Source organism: Beta vulgaris, chromosome 7 (assembly GCF_026745355.1).
Source record: "Beta vulgaris subsp. vulgaris cultivar EL10 chromosome 7, EL10.2, whole genome shotgun sequence".
Classification (NCBI taxonomy): domain Eukaryota; kingdom Viridiplantae; phylum Streptophyta; class Magnoliopsida; order Caryophyllales; family Amaranthaceae; genus Beta; species Beta vulgaris.
The window spans coordinates 60,608,202-60,627,634 of NC_079208.1; the positions used below are offsets into that span (position 1 = coordinate 60,608,202).

A 19,433-nucleotide genomic window follows, 5' to 3' on the forward strand; every position below is an offset into this window, starting at 1 on the left:
TGAATAAATGAATACTGAGAAAATTGTACCTCATTCACTCTTTAGTGAAGTATGTGTTTAATTGGGCTGAAAAGAGAACCCTTAGTTTGTATTTTTTTTTTTCGGGCAGTTTGTATGTTTTAACTAGTATTTAGGTTCGGATGTTGCTCCGGATTGGTACTGTTTTCCGACCATAATATACATTTTTTTCCATTTCCGTTAAAATATGGTAATAAGGAAAACTCAACATTTAAAAGGTATAAATATAATAATATGGACACTTAAAATATGATTAAAAGTTGATTGAGATGGTAATTGTGTCATGTATAATATCAAGAGGTCACGGGTTCATATTTTGTTGCAAGCTATTTTTACTTTTGTTAATTGATGTGACCTCGTTGGACAATTCTAATGGAATAACAGAGGTGTCACGTAGCGTATATACATTGTTACTCACGCCTTACGTTTAAATTGGTCTATATCTTTGAAGTGGATTTGAAATTGGACGTTATGTTTTATTAAGGGAAAATCCAAGTTGCGTTAAAAATCAATGTATAAAATATGTATTTTAAATTTTTTTCGAACATGATTGCGAGTTTTAGAGTCGAATTCCACTAGGGTCAAGCTTGGATCGTGAAGGTCGCGAGACGATTTCGAACTCGGATCGAGCCCTCTCGAGTCGAGTTTTTGGCCGAGTCGAACTTGAACAGTTTGTGAGCCACCCTGGCTCATTAGCACCCCTATTCCAAACATAGTTACTGAAAAGTGAAAACAACGAACCAAGTCCATTTAGGCCAAGCTTGTTAGATAATTCTATCACTTCTGAATAGCTAATAAAGCCCCATTCTTTTGAAATGAGAGAAACTGAAATGAGTTGAAGTGAAATTAATTGCATTGAACTGAAATGAACTAAGAGAACTGAATTGCAGAGAAACTGAACTGAACTGAAAATAAGTCCAACTTGACCTTAATTGATGTAAAATATACCCACATTAGCTTTGATCTAGTGCTAATGTGGTACCCTTCTTGTCCTCCAAGGATGAAACTTGTAACCTAACTAGGCCCACTACATTATACGGTAAAAGGAAAAAAGTTTATTAATACTCAATGTTGCATTTTACCTGTGATTAGAATTTTGACACTTCCAATTTTGCGATGGTCTTTTAGTGATAAAGTGTGATTTGTATTAACCTTCGAATATCAGGGGTTTACTAATTTGGTTATACTAGTAAGAGGTGCTTACTATACATAGATTAGATCAAAGGATTAAGTGACATTTGAAGTTTCTTCAAAAGACAATGATATTCTTACCTTTCTTACGTCAATTCACCTTAATGGTGATTTATACCCACCGGGTAAAGATTAAGTGACCTTTTAAAAGATTTTCTGATAATAAAACTTAATAGGTGCACTTAATCTCATCAACTTGCAAATGGTAAGGTTTCAGACAACATACTCCTTTTTTTTTTTTTTGAAGGGAAAAGCGTAGTGCATTTATTCAGGGATAAATTGTCCATCAGTACATAAGGAGCAACAACACTAGGACAATGATTAACCCAACATTGTTCATAACCAAACGACACTACCTTCGCAAGATGATGGGCAACATAATTCCCATCCCTTTTAACATATGAAAAACTAGCAAACTCAAACTCCTTAACAAGAAAAAGAATGTCATTAAAAATAGCATCTAAATCAGATAGATAGACTGCTCCCTTGGAGAGCCGAGAGATAAGGATCTGAGCATCAGATTCAAAGACCACCTTCTTAAGACCTTGTTTTCTAGCCCAGCTAACCGCCAATAGAATGGCTTTGGCTTCGGCTATCTCCGGAGGCCACCAAGCCTTCACTCGCTTCACCGCCGAAAAAATGACCGATTCGGTACTGTCGCGTGCAATGGCACCCATGCCCACCCAGCCTTCTTCACTCAACATACTCCTAGTCCTAACAAAATAAGGGGCCAAACAAGCTACAACATGGCAATATATACTTTAACTTTGTCCAATAATGTTAAAAAAAAAAAAAATTCCCACTTCAAAAAATAGAAAAATTTTCGAGCAATCAATTACATGATATGAGTTATTTGATCCTCTCATGTAACAACTTGGAACAATGTTTATATATTAACTACTTATAGAAAAAAAAAATATTAAAATTTCAAGCATTGTATTAATCAAGTTTTTTCACAAATTAAGACACACAATTTTCTTTTAAAACTACTCTCTGCGTTTCTTTATCCTTCAAGGCATGCGCGTTTCACGAAAATTTAATTTGACCATAATGTCAAAGGACCAACTCAACCAAAAGCTTAAGTTGATGGTTGAGGCCCCAGGAATAGATCTATACTCTATCACGCCCGACCCCCTCACGCAAGAGCCCTTTGGGCTTGAAGTGTAGATGCAGCACAGGCCTCCCTCATACCTGGCGCTAAATATTCCACTGAGAAAGGAGAGGTGGATGAGATTCAAACCCGTGACCTTTTTGTCACGCTGGCTCTTGATCCCATGTCAAAGGACCAACTCAACCAAAAGCTTAAGCTGATGGTTGAGGCCCCAGGAATAGATCTATACTCTATCACGCCCGACCCAATAACGCAAGAGCCCTTTGGGCTTGAAGTGTGGATGCAGCACATATCTCCCTCATACCTGGCGCTAAATATTCCACTGAGAAAGGAGAGGTGGATGAGATTCGAACCCATGACCTTTTTGTCACGCTGGCTCTTGATCCCATGTCAAAATACCAACTCAACCAAAAGCTTAAGCTGATGGTTGAGGCCCCAGGAATAGATCTATACCATATCACATAATTCTTTTATAATATAAACAAATAAACGATATATATTATATTGATACATTTTAATTATAAGCTAAGGAACTTCATCATTTTTTTACAATTATAATCAATTTTAATTGTGAGTAATTATTGGTTAACGATCAACTTTTATCTACAACATTATGTAAGCCTTATCGAAAGTGAGGTTAATTTCTCGTTTATTATTATTTTTTTTTATTAGCTTGGATTTCTCCCTCTTTTGGAACAAATAAAAACAGAAAAGAAAATGATCAATTTTTTTTTTGTGAAATACAAATGCATAAAATAATTAAGAGTTAGTGGCTAAAAGGTTCTAAGAGCTCATATATCTGTAATTAACCAGTTATCCTTCCAAAAGGAGAAGATGATCAAGTTAGTTAATCATTCCTTTTTCAGGAAAATGTATCATAAACGCTAGCTAGGAAAAAGATGATAATACATTAGTTTCTCACTTCAAAATAAAAGAATAGAAAAGTGATGGTGCATGTTTGGAAATATCTTTTCTTTTTTTTTCTGCTTTTCCTTATTATTGAAATGTTACTCATGTTTCACACTCTTTGAATATAATGTCATGACACCACCAACTTGTTGGTTTCAACCTTTACATTATACGAACCCTAATTAATTTTTAATAAACTTCTTTGTAAGTAAAGCAGCAAAGTAACAGTCTTAAAAGTTAATTAAAGTCATGCATGTTGTCGACGAAATATTATTTGCATGGTCTGAATGATCCAAAGTAGAACAATAATCACATAAAATATTACTGTATCAAAGATCGTGACGAAATGCATGGTGTGAAATGTTCCAATGCTAAGCAGATCAAATTAAATCACAACTTTTCTGTCAAGGATAATATATGTCTAGATTGTCTACACATGCAAATATGCTATGTTACAGTTACAAAGATGGTTTAGGTCGGTCAAAATAAGAAAGTTGCATCATACATAGTTCTCGTTCTTTTGATTTGTATCAACCTATTAGTCGGTGGCACTGGATCATGACATTTTGTCGACGAAAAACAATTAACTCGCTTATCATATGACCCTTATTAGGGAAACTAATAAAAATATACTAAAAACAATTAATTAACTCGTTTATTGGTGGTGGGTGTGGCGTTTCGGTGGTGTTGGTGGTGGCTGTGGCGGCAGTATGTGGTGGTGGTTAATTACACTAAACACTTGCATTTACCTTTGTTAGTCTCACACTAAGAAATTTTGTCGAGGAATCCGGGTCGAGGAAATTGTTGCATTTAATTTGATACGGAGGAAATATATGACATTTGTGAATTACTATTTGTTTTCTGGTTGTGGTGGATGTAGATAGTTTAGTCGATAAAGTTCCCAAAATATTAAGGATTTTTTTTATTAAATCTTATCTAAATTATTCTCTTATATATGCAACTTTATATAGATAGGATAGTAAAATTATAATTAGTCGAGACAAGAAATAATATATAAAAATACTCCGACATGATTCAAATATATATAGATGCATATGCTCTTTAATATAGATGAAAATAATACTATTCATGTATAACCATTCGAAGAGGACTAAGGAGTTAGAGATACTAACTTTGTTCCTCCATGCATGCTCTCCTTGTATAAACTAAGTAGTATTCAAATATATATAGTTGCGTTTAGTAACCCCCTTTCTTAAAGCTTCAAGGTTTGAGATAAAACCTCACTAGAGACACTTTGAAAATGAGATTTATTTACCCTTCCTCGCTCCCATCTTCCAATGAGTCTTGCATGTGTAGCTGAATCGGCTTGACCTGTTGGCTGCGCTGTTGCGAGAGGTTTTAATTCAGTAGAATACTTCTTTTTATCAACCTTAAAAAATGTCATTGTATAAGGTAAATCATTTTTTAAGTATAAATGACACGTGTAAAAGGGGAGGCGTGAACCCCGTATTTGTTGTTCATATGTGAGTTGTCCCACATTGGAGAAATATGAGAGAAATAAAGTATCACATTATAAGTTATCGGAGCTGCTCCTATTATATATAATCAATTGATTTTAGTACAAAATCTCCTAAGTCTTGTGAGGTGATTCTTTCTCCTAAAGATGGATTCCGTCCAGGCCCATACTTCTCAGACATATATAAAATTACAACCCGTGACTAAGCATTGAGTCCGACATAAGTTCAAATAAGAACTAATAACTTAAGGTAAGTCAAGATAAGTAGATAAATTCTAAATAAGTTCAAATAAGTTTTAAATAAGCAAAAATAAGTTGAATATAAGAAACTCATAATCCAACAACAATACATATATTGATATAGGGTCGATATCAAACTAATAAAAAAGTACATATAGTCACGTGCTTATATATATATCAAATTATCAACCCCTATTTTCCTAATTCTCCACTATTTTAAATTTTTAATACCCTCCAAAATCAGTTTTGCCAACTAGATCTTAAGTCACATTCACAAAAGCTTTTACCAAATTGACTAATATCATGTCGACTAGTTAGGTTGTGATTCATATGGATGGGGATTCGCTAGCAAAAATAAAGAAATGGGTGATTGTGGACACAAAAAAGTCCCTATCTTTAGCTGTTGGAGTAATCTCTAGGCCATATCAGAATCATAAAAAGGATTTGTGCATGATTCATATGATTCTTTTTTAAGAATTTATTAATCCAAAATTCTATAATCGTACTTGTATGGAGGTATAGTTGCCAATTGCCACACTTCTTATGTACTGTAGTTTTGGTGGGCTGAATGTTTGCCTACTAATACTATGACTCTAGTGACTCTAATCTAAATCCAGGTTGTACACGGCGCGAGACAAATGGATAAACACGCATCTAGTAAACCGAACACTATGAAATTCGGCTACATGTTTCTAATATGGAAATAGTACTAGTAGCTGTCAATTTTATGAGGAATATTACCGCTGAGATTGGCGTGAGTGGTTAAAGGTCTCTCGCTCTTTAATTAAAATTTGGATTCGAGTCTTGGGTATGGAAAAAATCTCATCTGGAAGGAATGCTGCCATTTGAGATATCTATGCAAACTCTCGTAGGAGATTAGTCAACTCGTTAAAGACGGTGGAAAACTACTTGTAATAGGACAAATAAAATTTACTAGGAATATTTGGTTAGGGAATTTCTTTTGTTCATGAAGTACATCATGTACATGTACTTGGAGCGGTTCATTGGTTTTTATGAATGCCAAATATGGTAATCAGTAAGATTATGTATACACATCATATGATGCTAGTAATAAAGGAAATAGAATGGAACTAATCACTTAGGGGGAGTTTGGTTGGGGGTATTGTGGAAAGGGTAAGAGAATCAAGAGACTTGATTCTCTTACTTGTTGTTTGTTTGCTTAAATCAATGGAACCCTTTACCCTCTCCTTACCCCCAAAGTCCTCTACTTTCATTCCTCTACCCCCCAAGGGTTTCACTTACCCTTTCTTTGACTTATTATTGACCTTCCCTTGACCACCCAACCACCCATTGACCCAACCATCCAACCACACCTGACCTCCCAACCACCACCACCTGCGCACCCTACCACCGCAACCCGTCCCCTCCACCACCTGACCACCCAACCACCACCACCTGACCACCCAACCGCCAGCCGCCAGAAACACCCCAACCATCAAAAACCTAAACGACATAGGGGAGGGGAGGGAGAAAACGCGGTGCTGTAGGGGAGGGGAGAGGGGGAGACCGCCGACGGCGCAGGGAGGGAGGAGAGACCGCGATGGCGTAGGGGGGAGGGAGAGACGCGACGACGCAGGGAAGGAGGGAGAGACCAGCACGACGACGCGGTAGGGGGAGGGAGAGACCGCACGCACAGGGGAGGGGAGAACTCGACATGCAGGGAGGGGAGGGGGACAACGTGACGGCGCAGGGGAGGGGAGAACCGTCGCGGGAAGGGGAAGAGCAGCCGACGAGGTGGTGTTACTGGGGTAGGGAGAGGTGGCTTGGGGAATAGTAACAGAGGGAGGAGTGGTGGTGCTAGGGTGGAAGAAGAGTATGAGGAGGAAGCAAGAGAATTGATATTGTCTTAACCAAACACCACTCTAAATCTAAGGGTTTTCTTTTCCTTTTCTCTTCTCTCCGTCCCTTTCTTGATTCCATTCCCTTTACCTCATTGCAACCAAACACCCCCTTAAGGAGAGGGGAAAATGTAACAATAGATACACATTAACTACATTAGTTGATGAGTGAATACGTCATAAATTTTTAAAATTAATACTATTTTAAAAATTGTGTTGAATGCGGAATGCCTATATGCAATCCTTGTATATAACCCTATTCATGATTCTACTTAACATGATCTCTCTTACCCAAAAGTCAAATAAAATAATCCACTTTATTTCCACTAACATACTCATTTTCTTGGTTCCTATATTTACAGTAAAATATTCCACTTCCATTAACATTCTCATTTTCTTGGTTCCTGTATCTACAGTACGCTAGATCCATTTGAAATGAAAAAAACCCTTTATTCTTTTAAAGTTGCAATAATTTAACTTTAACGCTTATCAAATATCAATACATAATTTTAATCATACATCTATATCTTTAATATTTAATATCTTGAAAATATAACATTATATTGATACTAATGACTAATCAAACAACATATTATATAATAGCATTTATTTTAATATATAGCATAATAACTATAGTTAGCGTTAGGATATGATAAATAATATAAGATCTAAAATGTTGCTATTATAAAAGAAAGTCAAAGTTAATATATAAAAAGCGTAAAAAAAATCAAAACCTTACAATTATATAAGAACCAAAGAAATATATATACTAAACCTACCTATCTCTTAGTACTTCCAATTTCCTTTATGATCATTTGATCAAAAAGTAATCGGCTTCAAAAATTATCCCTTTAAAAAGGAAATGATAAATATTTACTCATCTAGTTTAGAGTTATAATGAGCACAAATTTGCCCATTTGTAATTTCCCTTTCTTACTATTAATAAAAGTCATTATATTTACCTCCTTTATAATTAATCATGTATATCTGTTATGTAATTCCAAATTATCTATTTCTCCTATTTCCTGTCATTTTCATGAAAATTGCCTTTTTTCAGCAATAATCTTCACCCAAAAGAAAGATGTCGTAAGTCATAACACTAGCTTTGCATGAAGCTCAGAAGGTGCTACATCTGAATCCTAATAGCATTCAAGCCAGAGAGAGAGAACAAGTAGCTGCTCAGGAGTATCAGAAGGTTCATGCTAAATATTCTTCTTTTATGCAACAGAAGAGTAAACTATCATGGTTAAAAGATGGAGATGAGAATTCAAAAGCATTTCAAAATGCTTTAAAAACTAGAAGGCTTCAGAACACTATTTATGGTGTTGCTGATATTGAAGGGAGATGGGTTGAAGGTAGTGAAGAGGTGAACAAAGCTTTCCTGCATTATTACACTCAGCTTCTTGGTACTCCAAGGCATTGCAGGAGTCATGTGCAACAGGAGGTGATTGATGCTGGTCCTGTTCTGAATGCAGAACAATGTCAAGCACTTCTGGTACCTTTTTCTCCTGAAGAAGTGAAGCAGGCAATTTTCTCTATTCCTGGTGACAAATCACCAGGACCTGATGGGTTTGGGGCAGCTTTCTATAAAGATGCTTGGAGTATTGTTGGTGCTGAGTGTACAACAGCTGTCTTGGATTCCTTTCAATCAAAGAAATTATTGAAGGAGATAAATCATACTATTTTGGCTTTGATTCCAAAGGTCAAATGTCCTGGTAATGTCACTGAATTCAGGCCAATTGCATGCTGCAATGTTATATACAAGTGCATAACCAAGCTGATGTGTTCTAGATTGAGCAAGATTCTCCCTGAAATTATAGCTGCAAATCAAGGTGCTTTCGTAAAAGGGAGATTTATAGCACACAATATCTTAATTTGTCAAGATATTGTCAAGAACTATGGGAAGAAGGATGCTGCTCCAGGTTGTATCATCAAAATGGACCTTAAAAAAGCATATGATTCAATAGATTGGTGCTTTATTGAAGAGTTATTACAAGCTATGAAATTCCCTTCCAATTTTGTGGAGATGATTATGGAATGCATTAAATCTCCTAGCTTCTCTTTACTGATAAATGGGGAATTAGTTGGCTTTTTCAAGGGCAAGAGGGGTCTAAGACAAGGTGACCCCCTCTCACCATTGATATTTGTGATATGCATGGAATATTTCAGTAGAACAATGAAGATTGTAGGTGAAAAAGATGATTTCCAATTCCACCCTAGATGCACTTGTATCAAACTCAACCATCTGTGCTTTGCAGATGATATCATAATGTGTTGCAAAGGTGAATTCAAGTCAGTACTGAGAATGCTTCAAGGATTCACTCACTTCTCTGAGTCTTCAGGGTTAGAAGCCAATAAACAAAAATCTGAATTGTTTACAGTGGGGTTAAAGCAGCAGGAGGTCCAAAGGATCCTTAATATGTCAGGCTTCAGTTTGGGGAGTTTCCCTTTCAGGTATTTGGGGGTCCCTATATGCTACAAAAGAATTAGTATAAAAGATTGTGAAGGACTTGTGGAAAGAATGACAGCTCGAATTAGGTGTTGGAGCAGTAGGCACCTCTCATACCAAGGAAGACTATGCTTGGTGAACTCAGTTCTCATGAGTTTGCATGTTTACTGGGCTCAAATAATGATCATCCCAAGAAAAGTCTTACAAGATATAAATAAGATATGTAGATCATATCTTTGGACTGGTGAACACTACAGTCAAAGTTCAGGGAATGTAAACTGGGACTCAGTATGCTGTAGTAAAAAAGAGGGTGGTCTTGGAATCAAAAATGTTTTGATTTGGAATCAAGCAGCACTAGGGAGGTATGTGTGGGCAATTGCCTTAAAGAAGGACAATCTCTGGGTAAGGTGGGTGCATGAGCTGTATGTAAAAGAAGAAAATTGGTGAGAGTACAACCATCCTCAGCAATGTAGTTGGTATTGGAAAATGATATGCCAGGTGAAAGATCAACTCAAGGTGAACTTTTCTTTGCATCAGATATTGAATATGGGGGTATATTCAGTAAAAGAAGTCTACAAGAGGCAGATGAATGTGCAGCAGAGTGTGAGTTGGTATGGTGCTATCTGGGGTAGACTGAATATACCAAAGCATAGATTTCTATGCTAGCTAGTAATGCTAAACAGATTGAAAACAGCAGATAGATTAACCAAAGTGGGTGTGATAGATGATGCTACATGCTTAATTTGTGGATTAACAGAAGAGACTCACTGTCATCTGTTTTTCCAATGCTATTTTAGCAAAGCAGTTATAGGGAAAATTTTTCAATGGTTGCACATGCAGTACCATGATACATCAGTACAGGGTCTGATTGATAGGGTAAACTCAAATGGTGAATCAAGATTCAGAAGACAAGTCAAGATTGCTATCATCTGTGCTACAGTGTATCAAGTATGGTGGGCAAGGAATGATGCTCTATGGAATAGTAAACTAGATATTGTGGAGAAACATGTGTATAGAATTAAACATACTTGTATAGATAGAATCTATAATGTGTTGCCAAAGAAAACAACTATGAGAGATAGAATGTGGTTAAGGCCGGGAGCTCTCTCTTACAATGTAATCTTTCTGTTTTTTCCTTCCTAAAGGTTTGGGAGTCCAACCTAGTTGGTTTGCCTCCTTTAGGTTAGGATGGTTGTAATTGGTATGTTCTTAATCAATATACTCACTTAATTAGAAAAAAAAAACAAGCATTGAAGTCATCATGATTTTAAGAGCTAATTTTATTTACCATGTTTTTAGCATGCGCAAATGGAAATTATGTGATGGTAGTGTAGTCAGCTTTATGTTTTTATGAAATTGAAGTTGATATGTTGTGGCTGTTGATTGAAAGTAATAATGTGGAGATACAAAGGAAGAGTTTACTTGTGAATTCATTACCTCACACTTACAAGTTTACTACGTACTACTAGTCTACTACATATATATAGTGTACTATGTCGGATCACCCAACTTAAGCTAACTCTTCACATTTTTAGTCTAGTTTAGGTACCTTAGGATAGTAATATGTCTAGATTTTTCTAGGATGTTTTATCTAAGGCTTAAACTAAAATTTTCTAGCTACTTATTACACTAACTAGATTATTATATGAAAATTTTCATGGTATATCCTAGATTTTTCTAGATTATTATTTTAACATGCGCAGATGCGCGAATTGAACTTCAGAAACTTGGGCAATAATGACTAATGAGGACAACCTATCATACCCGCATGAATGACAATAAGTGTGATTTGTGTTTTTTGGGGGTTAAAGTCACTTGTCAATTGCTCTCTTTGAATTTTTTAGTTTAACTTGTTAACTTCAAAATTTGACACTATTTAATTTACAAATAGAGAGAATATTTTAAATTCTTATTAATACATAACTAAAAATACAATCATGTTGGGGCCTTGTTTTACAGAGATATTGGACTTATATATAGAGGTGGACATTGGCGGGGCCGGGTTTGTTCACGGGCTCAACCCGCGGGCTTGAGTAAATGGCGGGCCAGGACGGGCCCGAGCCCATGAGTGACGGGCCATGTCGAGCCGGGCTTGAAATTTTAAAAATTTGTCCACTGATCGGCCGAGGCCCATGGGCCCGCGGGTCAGGCTCGTGCTTCCCGCGGGCCGTCCCATGTTTTATGTTGTATTTTTGTATTTTTAACATTTTTAGGGGAAAAAAACGAAGGAAAGGAGCGTTCGGCCCGTGGCCCGGCCCACTCGGACTCGTGCCGCCGGTGCGGCCGCGAATAAAATTTCTTGACCGTGACAGGCCCGCGGCCTACATAGCGGACAACGGGTCGGGCCGGGCTTCGAGCGGCTCGTGCCGGCCCGGCCCATGCCCACCTCTACATATATACAATATGGCGAACTTATTAACGGAAAACATATAGTGAAACCATATGCAATATAGTGGAGGGTTTAATTTTAATGTTTTAACATGCAAGAGGATGTAGCCATGTAGGTTGTGTAGTATATATCGTGATACATGTTGTAACATATAGAAAGATGTAGTTTCAGCATGATATAGTGAGTGTTTAAATGATATAATGAGGTTCTGCATGATATAGTGAGTGTCTGAATGATATAGTAGATTGTTCAAAAATTATGTAGTTTTCGCATGATATAGTATATTTCTAAATGATATAGTGAGTTTGTTCATAAAATAATGGAATTCTGAATGATATAGTAGATTGTTTGAAAATATATAATAAAATGTACAAGAATATATATAGAATAATGCGAAAATTATTTAGTATTATTTTATCAATATATAATCCATTTACTAAAAATTTCTTTCGTGCAACATACATAAGTATAATTTTGGATATGCTACAAATTACATAAGTATATACTTTGAATTTCCCAAGTACAATTTTTCGCTCTATTAACAGGCATATTCAAACCTAATACACTATCAATTAATTGATTTTTTTTTTTTTTTGATAAGGAGAGAAAACTAGGAGGTGTCTACACAAGAGACACCCCCTAAAGCACCCCTAAGGGTGTTTACAACAAGCATCAAGGACAGAAATAACGAAGAAAAAAGGAGCACTAAGGAACTCGAGCAAATGCTCCGCCACAGCATCACGCCATCTCCCCAGGCCCAAATCGCCGTCGAACCCTTCACGGGGGGCAAGACAAGCACCACCGAAAATGAATAAGCTCCCAATCACTCGCCAGATCCACCGCAAACACGACCCCACACTGCGAGCAAACGAACACTCACGAACCACCGCGAGCAAACCCACACCGCGAGCACCATTCCAAATTGACTGATTTTAAAAATGGCAAAAGCAGATTTAGAGGCTAGAAAGAAATAATGTGTATAAGTTTAAAATTGATAAAATAATGTGTATAATGACTGTACCATAACATCTGACAATATCAGAATATTGTCAAATTGGATATTTAACAAGAGTATACATTATTTCACTGACACAAAAGATCATAATCACGACTAAGCAAGTAGGTCGAGAAACTTTTAGCTTAAAATTAACAAATAGCAAAAGATTAAGAACAGGAAATAAACTGTATTTTTTTTTTTTTAGTCAGGGAGTATCCTCCACCGATAGTAGGGAAAATCTCCCTCGAGGTATTGAAGTCAACTTAATGGGTATTCCAACTAGGGTTGTCAATCAGGTTGGTTTGGGTCAATTTTAGGTTGACTTGATTTATATTTCAGGTCATTTACCCCTAACCCAAACCCGACCTAATTCTAATTTCAGGTCGAAAATCATAACTCAAACCCGACCTTATCGATTTCGGTTTGACCCGAAACCAAACCAAAATGACCTGAAATGAAATTCAACTATACACGCCAAGTTATGTAAGAATGGGTAATGACTTGAAATGAAATTTAGGTGATCCAAGAAATGGGCTTGGCCCAATACAAATAAAAATAACAAAAGATAGGTTGTATAAGTTATGAAAATCCGGGTTAATTTCAAGTTGACCTAATCTGAAAATAATCCGACTTCTCAATTAGGTTATTCGGGTTATTTTCTCGAGTTGGATCAACATTTGTCAACACTACTTGTTTAAAGGATGAGAGCGCTTACCACTCATAACAACCAACTTTGATGATAACCTATTATTAAATTGAAAACATGGACAGACGAAGTCATGAAGCCCCAGAAATCACTTCACAACATGTACTCTAAAAGAAGTAAAATTGATTACTTTAATTTAACCCCTTTTGAAGAGAATATTTTGAGCTTACTAATCTTTGTTAAAAAGCACCAAATTAAGTGGCCGACTTAACTGTATAAAAAATGGGGAAAAAGTGTACCAGTTGTCTATGTAGCTAGTAATTCGTCGTTGCATTTGCGGCGGGCCAAAGTCTAAGAATTTGGCGTCACATGTAAAAATAAAGACGTTAGTTTAAATCCCACATGTTATTCATGCATTATTATATGGTATTTTTGACACTTACACACCCCCACTTTGTGTATTATTTGTCAATTGTTGTTAGCTGGTGGGAGTGGAGACTGGAAAGGTCTTTGGGCGTTACAAAATTTATAATAATGCACACCCCAACAGAAATAGCTAGTTGCAAACCCAAACAAGAAAACAACTTGCCAAATCACGCACTATCCAAAGACTATTCCGTTACTTTGAAAATTTCTTCTCCCTAAGAAAATTAGGTAAATGTTATAAGTTCAATATCGCCTCGATCTGGATGTAGTCCGAAGGGTGAATCGGGTGCAAACACCAAAAAAAAAATTCGTACTCTTTATGTCCTTAAATATATCAAACTATAAAGAAATATATATGATATGAGGAAATTGTTTAATCAGATTGTCTAACAAATTATTTGATTAGATCGTCCGACAAAATACCAACTTTTTGAATAGTAGCGTGTTTGATTTTCACATTCTGATGCATTATTTTGACGATTTAATATTTTTAATTGAATATTTGTAAAAATTATTGAATTAAAATTTAGTATATTAAAATTCTACATTGAGGTAGGTTTCATTAGAGGTAAGTCTTACCAATTACTTTGCTTGGAAGCATAATATATGAAACTCACCAATGGTATATTATTTCAAGTATATTATATTGGAAAAATTTTAAAAGTGAAAAAGAATATAATATATGTAAGTATATTGAAACCTTAGAAGTTTATTTTACAAAAATTTAAAAGAAAAAAATTTCATCAATAATTTCTCAAAATATTTTATTATACTTTTAAAATTAATAAAATACAACGTAATATAAGTATAGTTAAACTTCCCGTTGAGAGACAATATAAACGTGAATTGTTGTTAAGATCCCACAAGCAACCTACATGTGAATTTAAGTGTCGTCCCACATTATATATGAGGAGATAATTAAATGAATTCATAAACTTGAAGAGTTACACCTCATATATCATCAATTGGTTTAGGATGATGAAACCTTATTTTAACTTGTAAGTTGTCCGAATTCTCCCCCAAGCATTAGGTCTATTATTTAGATCCTTTTTAAAAGTCGTAAGTATCTTATTTGCTGTGTATAGTTATAAGTTATGGGCATTATGAGTTATGGCAAACATAGAAACTTGTCGTCAACTTTGTTACAGTGATAAAGAGATACTACATCCAGTGACGGAGCCACTTGGTAACAAGGGGTAGCACGTGCTACCCCTGAATTTTAATAAGAAATTTAGTTTAGCTACCGTTTTAAGCGGTCGCAAAATTTTTTAGCTACCGTTTCGGCGGTCTCTAACTGTATTAGCTACCGCTTTTGCGGCATAATTGAGGAGAGAGCTAAGATTCCAAATTTTTTGCGATTGGTGGTTGAAAATTGTTGGTAGAGTGGGTAAATTCTATTAAAAGCTATAATTAATGATGATGAAATAGGATGATTGAAAAGGAATTTCAGAGAACAAAGAGTTAGTGGAGACAATTTAATTTCTTCCATGGAAAGTGTGATATGAGAGAAATTTTCAAGAGTTAGATCTTCAGTTTGGGAAGATGATAGCTTTTGGAATAGGTGACTACCGATCTGATGAGGACATGGTTGATCTTTAGTAGATAATGCAGTTTCAAGAGATATTATCTCTTTCAATGCCTTCGTGTTTGCTTGTACAGTAGGTCAAAAACCTAGCAAAGCTCAATACTTTGTGAATGACTGTCAGACTTGTGCTTGAATGTAATGCTCAAGGAAATCGAATTTTTTTAAAAAAGGAAGCTTCATTATGGAAGAAATAGTTTTTTAAATTTCCGTTTCCAACTTTGAAAAAGGCAATGGAAGAAAGAGATGTGGAGAAGATGAGAAGGTTGATATTAGTTGAATTACAATGGGATTTTAGAAAATATTAGTTGAATTAATCAATAAATTCTTGTATTATGTGTATTAATGTATTTCACAATTATGAACATAAAATATCTCAAGCTTTTTCTTAAACAGGGACCCATAATGAAAATTGAATCGAGTCCAATCCAAATTTTTCTCCAACTCAGCCAAGCTAACTACCAAAATTCTTCTTAGAAAGGACACAAAATGAAAGTTGTGATAGTTTTGTAACATTACAAATTTAGGTTTATTTTATTTAGCCAGTTAAAGAAAACATGATAAGTGATTTTTCTAATAGATAGAAGAAAGTAGTGTTGTTTGGTTGGCAAATATATGAGAAAACTTTCTATATAATGGAGAAATTCGATTACCTAGGTCCTTCTAAATAAGTGGAAAAAATTTCCATGACAAGTTAAAATAAAAAAATTATCTACATTTCCTAGGAAAATACAAATTCTTGTGAAAAAACTATCTTATTAGGAAAAACTACTTCATATGTTAATTTATAGGGATTTTTTTCTAACTAATACCGTATAGTTACACTACCCCCGACTCAAAATCCTGGATCCGCCCCCTGACTACATCCTTGTGCCACTATTTAACTTTTTTCTTTGTTAAAGCATAACTTTATCAATTACTCCCAGCAAGTATTACTAAAAGAGTAAAAGTTAATATTGTGATTAAACAATACCATTTTAAACATGTGTACTGCCCTTCAAAGGGGGAAAAGAGGTGTTCGAATTAATAATAAACGGGTTGAACATGTCTCAAACCAAACGGAACCTGTTTATTAAACGGGTTGAAAAATTTAACCTTGACCCGACTTGTTTATTAAACGGATTGTCCATAAAACCCGTTTAACCCATTTACATATTTATTACTATTAAGTTTTTATTAGAATTTATTAGTTTCAACAATAAATTCACATAAAAGTATGCTATTTTCTTTTCAGTATTTATGTTCTACAATTAGTAATTTTAAAATTTTCACCAACTTTAACATAAATTTTTAGAAAACTTATATTTTGAGCTAATTAAACAGGTTAATTTTGGGTTGAAAATATCAACCTTAACCTAACTCACTTGGCAAGTCGTGTCAACCAATTTACTTAAATGGGTTAAAAATCTCAACCCAAATCCACTTATTTCAAGTTCGAATTTAATAAACAGATTGGGTCAGTTTTTCCCAGCGCAACATATATTGTAGCTAGGACTGAAGATCTTCATTCAAATTTCATATACCTAACGAAAATATATAACTTAAGAAAAATGATTTTTTCAAAAAATTTATATCTCTTCTTTTGGAAAGAAAAGAAACGTACGTAACATGACATTTCTCTAAATAATTCATAGTCATAGTAGATAGATTATCCAAAAACTCCAAACCTCACATTATAAAATGACTCCTTCACATACACCGTACCTCATCTCACTCATTCTCCCTCTCTTCAATAATTCAAACAAATATATTAATTCTCATCTTACTCTAAAACTCTCTTATCTCTTCAATGGAGTTTTCTTCCTTATACTATATCTTCTTCCTTTTTTCATCTTTCTCTCTCTTCTCTTATTACTTATTAACTAATAAATTCATGAACCTTAACCCTTGGTGTAAATGTGAAATTTGCCAATCTTTTATAACCTCAAGTTGGAGAGAAAAGTTCACAAATCTCCCAGATTGGTATGCTCATCTTTTACAAAACTCCCCTACAAATACTATCCACATTCACACCTTAAACAACACCGTTATTGCACACCCTAAGAACGTAGAACACATTCTACGTACTAACTTCGATAATTATCCTAAGGGAAAGCCCATGTCTACCATCCTCGGCGACTTACTCGGCCGCGGCATATTCATTGTCGATGGAGATCACTGGCGCTTCCAAAGAAAGCTTGCTAGCCTCGAGCTCGGCTCGGTCTCAGTACGAGCTTACGCTCACGAGGTTCTTAACAAAGAAATCGAGGCTAAGCTCGTACCGGCCTTATTGAAGGTACCATCATCTCCACAACCACCATCATCAGTTATTGACTTGCAAGTAGAATTCAGGAAATTCTCCTTTGTTAACATTTGCAAGTTTTCATTTGGGGTCGACCCGACGGGCCTAGACGGGCTTGCGGAGGCCTTCGACGTGGCTTCTAAGTTATCTTCTGAGCGGGCCTTAAGCCCGTCTTGGATCACTTGGCGGGCCAAGAGACTTTTCAACGTTGGGTCTGAAAAGAGGCTTAAGGGTGCGATCTCTAAAGTCAACGCCTTAGCTGAGAATATCATGCAAGAGAGGAGGAAGATTGGATTCACTACTAAGATGGATTTGTTGTCACGATTTATGGGGAGTGTGTCGGATGACAAATATTTAAGAGACATTGTCGTCAGTTTTCTCTTGGCGGGCCGAGATACGGTGGCGTCGGGCCTTACGATGTTTTTCTACCTAATGGCCCGAAACCCGATTGCCGAGGCCCGGATCATAGAGGAGAGTAACCGGGCCATGGGCCCGCAACATTCGTCTAATTCTAGCATTAATTTTCCTACCTTGGAGGAACTAAGGAAAATGCACTACCTTCAAGCGGCTATATACGAGACTTTAAGGTTGTACCCACCTGTCCAAATAGACTCCAAGTTTGCTATAAACGACGACGTTTTACCCGATGGGACCTTTGTAAAGAAGGGTACTCGGGTTTCGTACCACCCGTACTCGATGGGCCGAATGGAGTCTATATGGGGCCCGGATTGCTTGGAATTCAAGCCCGAAAGATGGTTAAACGACGATGGGGTTTTCAGCCCGGTAAGCCCGTATAAGTACCCGGTGTTTCAAGCCGGGGTTAGAGTGTGTTTAGGAAAAGATATGAGCATGTTAAGTATGAAAGTGGTCGCTCTTATTCTGGTAAGACGGTTTCATATAAGATTGGCGGATTTAAATTGGACTCCACATTTTGTCCCTGGTCTCACTGCCACCCTTAAAGATGGCTTGCCGGTTGTGGTCACCGAACGTCTTGTTTAAGGAGACAATTTTAATCAATGATTAATCCTAATTAATCATACACTCGTTTGAGGATCTTGATTCGAAGGCCTAAATGCGCGGGGAGTAATTTGTTTAATCATTATACGTACGCACTAATTGCATAGCACATGCAATTGATTAGTGAGGTAAGTGTTTACGTATTAACACATGTTACTTCATGTAATCATGTTAGCACTTAGCACAAGTATATGTTAATTAGCTAGGACGGTCCAAAATTTTTATAATGTTGTCTTGAGAAAACATGGTTGAGGAAGAGGGAGGATTATGGATCAATAATACATTTTTTAAATGTTGTAGTACTAGGCTAGTAATATTTATAGATTATGTACATAATTAAGATCAAATATAATAAAGGTTTATGTAATGAGTAAAGAAACATATTATGCGGTTTTTTTTACTGATAAAGAAAAGTATTGAAGTTAATTTCTTTAGCTTCTTAACCCTAATGTTTCTAGTTATATACATCTTGTAAGAATTCCAATCTCATACAAAAAGATAATTTTAGAATGTATTGAGGAGTGTATCTTGTACTTGTTATATTTTAATAAAATTACAATTTCGGAATTTGTGTTATTATAATTGTTTTTCTTCTCTTATCCAATTTTTCTGTTCACGTGTTCTTGTCTTATACTGTTCTATATACTGTCTTTTATTATATATAATCATATGTGAATATCTTATAATTTACAATAAAAACAAAAAAAATTAATATTAATATCTGCAGCAGCTTTTGAGTAGTTTAAAATTTAGACTAGATTTTCGGGATCTGTGCTATAATATATATTTTCTTTTTCTCTTATCCAAATCTACTAATACTATTTTTATTATTTTTTTGTCA

The 19,433-nt window shown here is 35.6% G+C and overlaps 1 protein-coding gene across 1 annotated transcript; it reads left to right on the forward strand.

Annotated features, from left to right (window-relative positions):
* The first annotated feature begins 16,933 nt into the window (after positions 1–16,933).
* LOC104900339 (cytochrome P450 94C1) lies at positions 16,934–19,172 on the forward strand. The gene has a single exon (XM_010687745.4). It carries the CDS (start codon positions 17,084–17,086, stop codon positions 18,572–18,574), a length of 1,491 nt encoding a protein of 496 aa, XP_010686047.2. The 5' UTR covers positions 16,934–17,083; the 3' UTR covers positions 18,575–19,172.
* Positions 19,173–19,433: the final 261 nt, after the last annotated feature.

What these genes read in the sequence shown, in the direction of transcription:
- LOC104900339 (XM_010687745.4), top strand. Translation starts at nt 17,084, where the DNA reads ATGGAGTTTTCTTCCTTATACTATATCTTCTTCCTTTTTTCATCTTTC.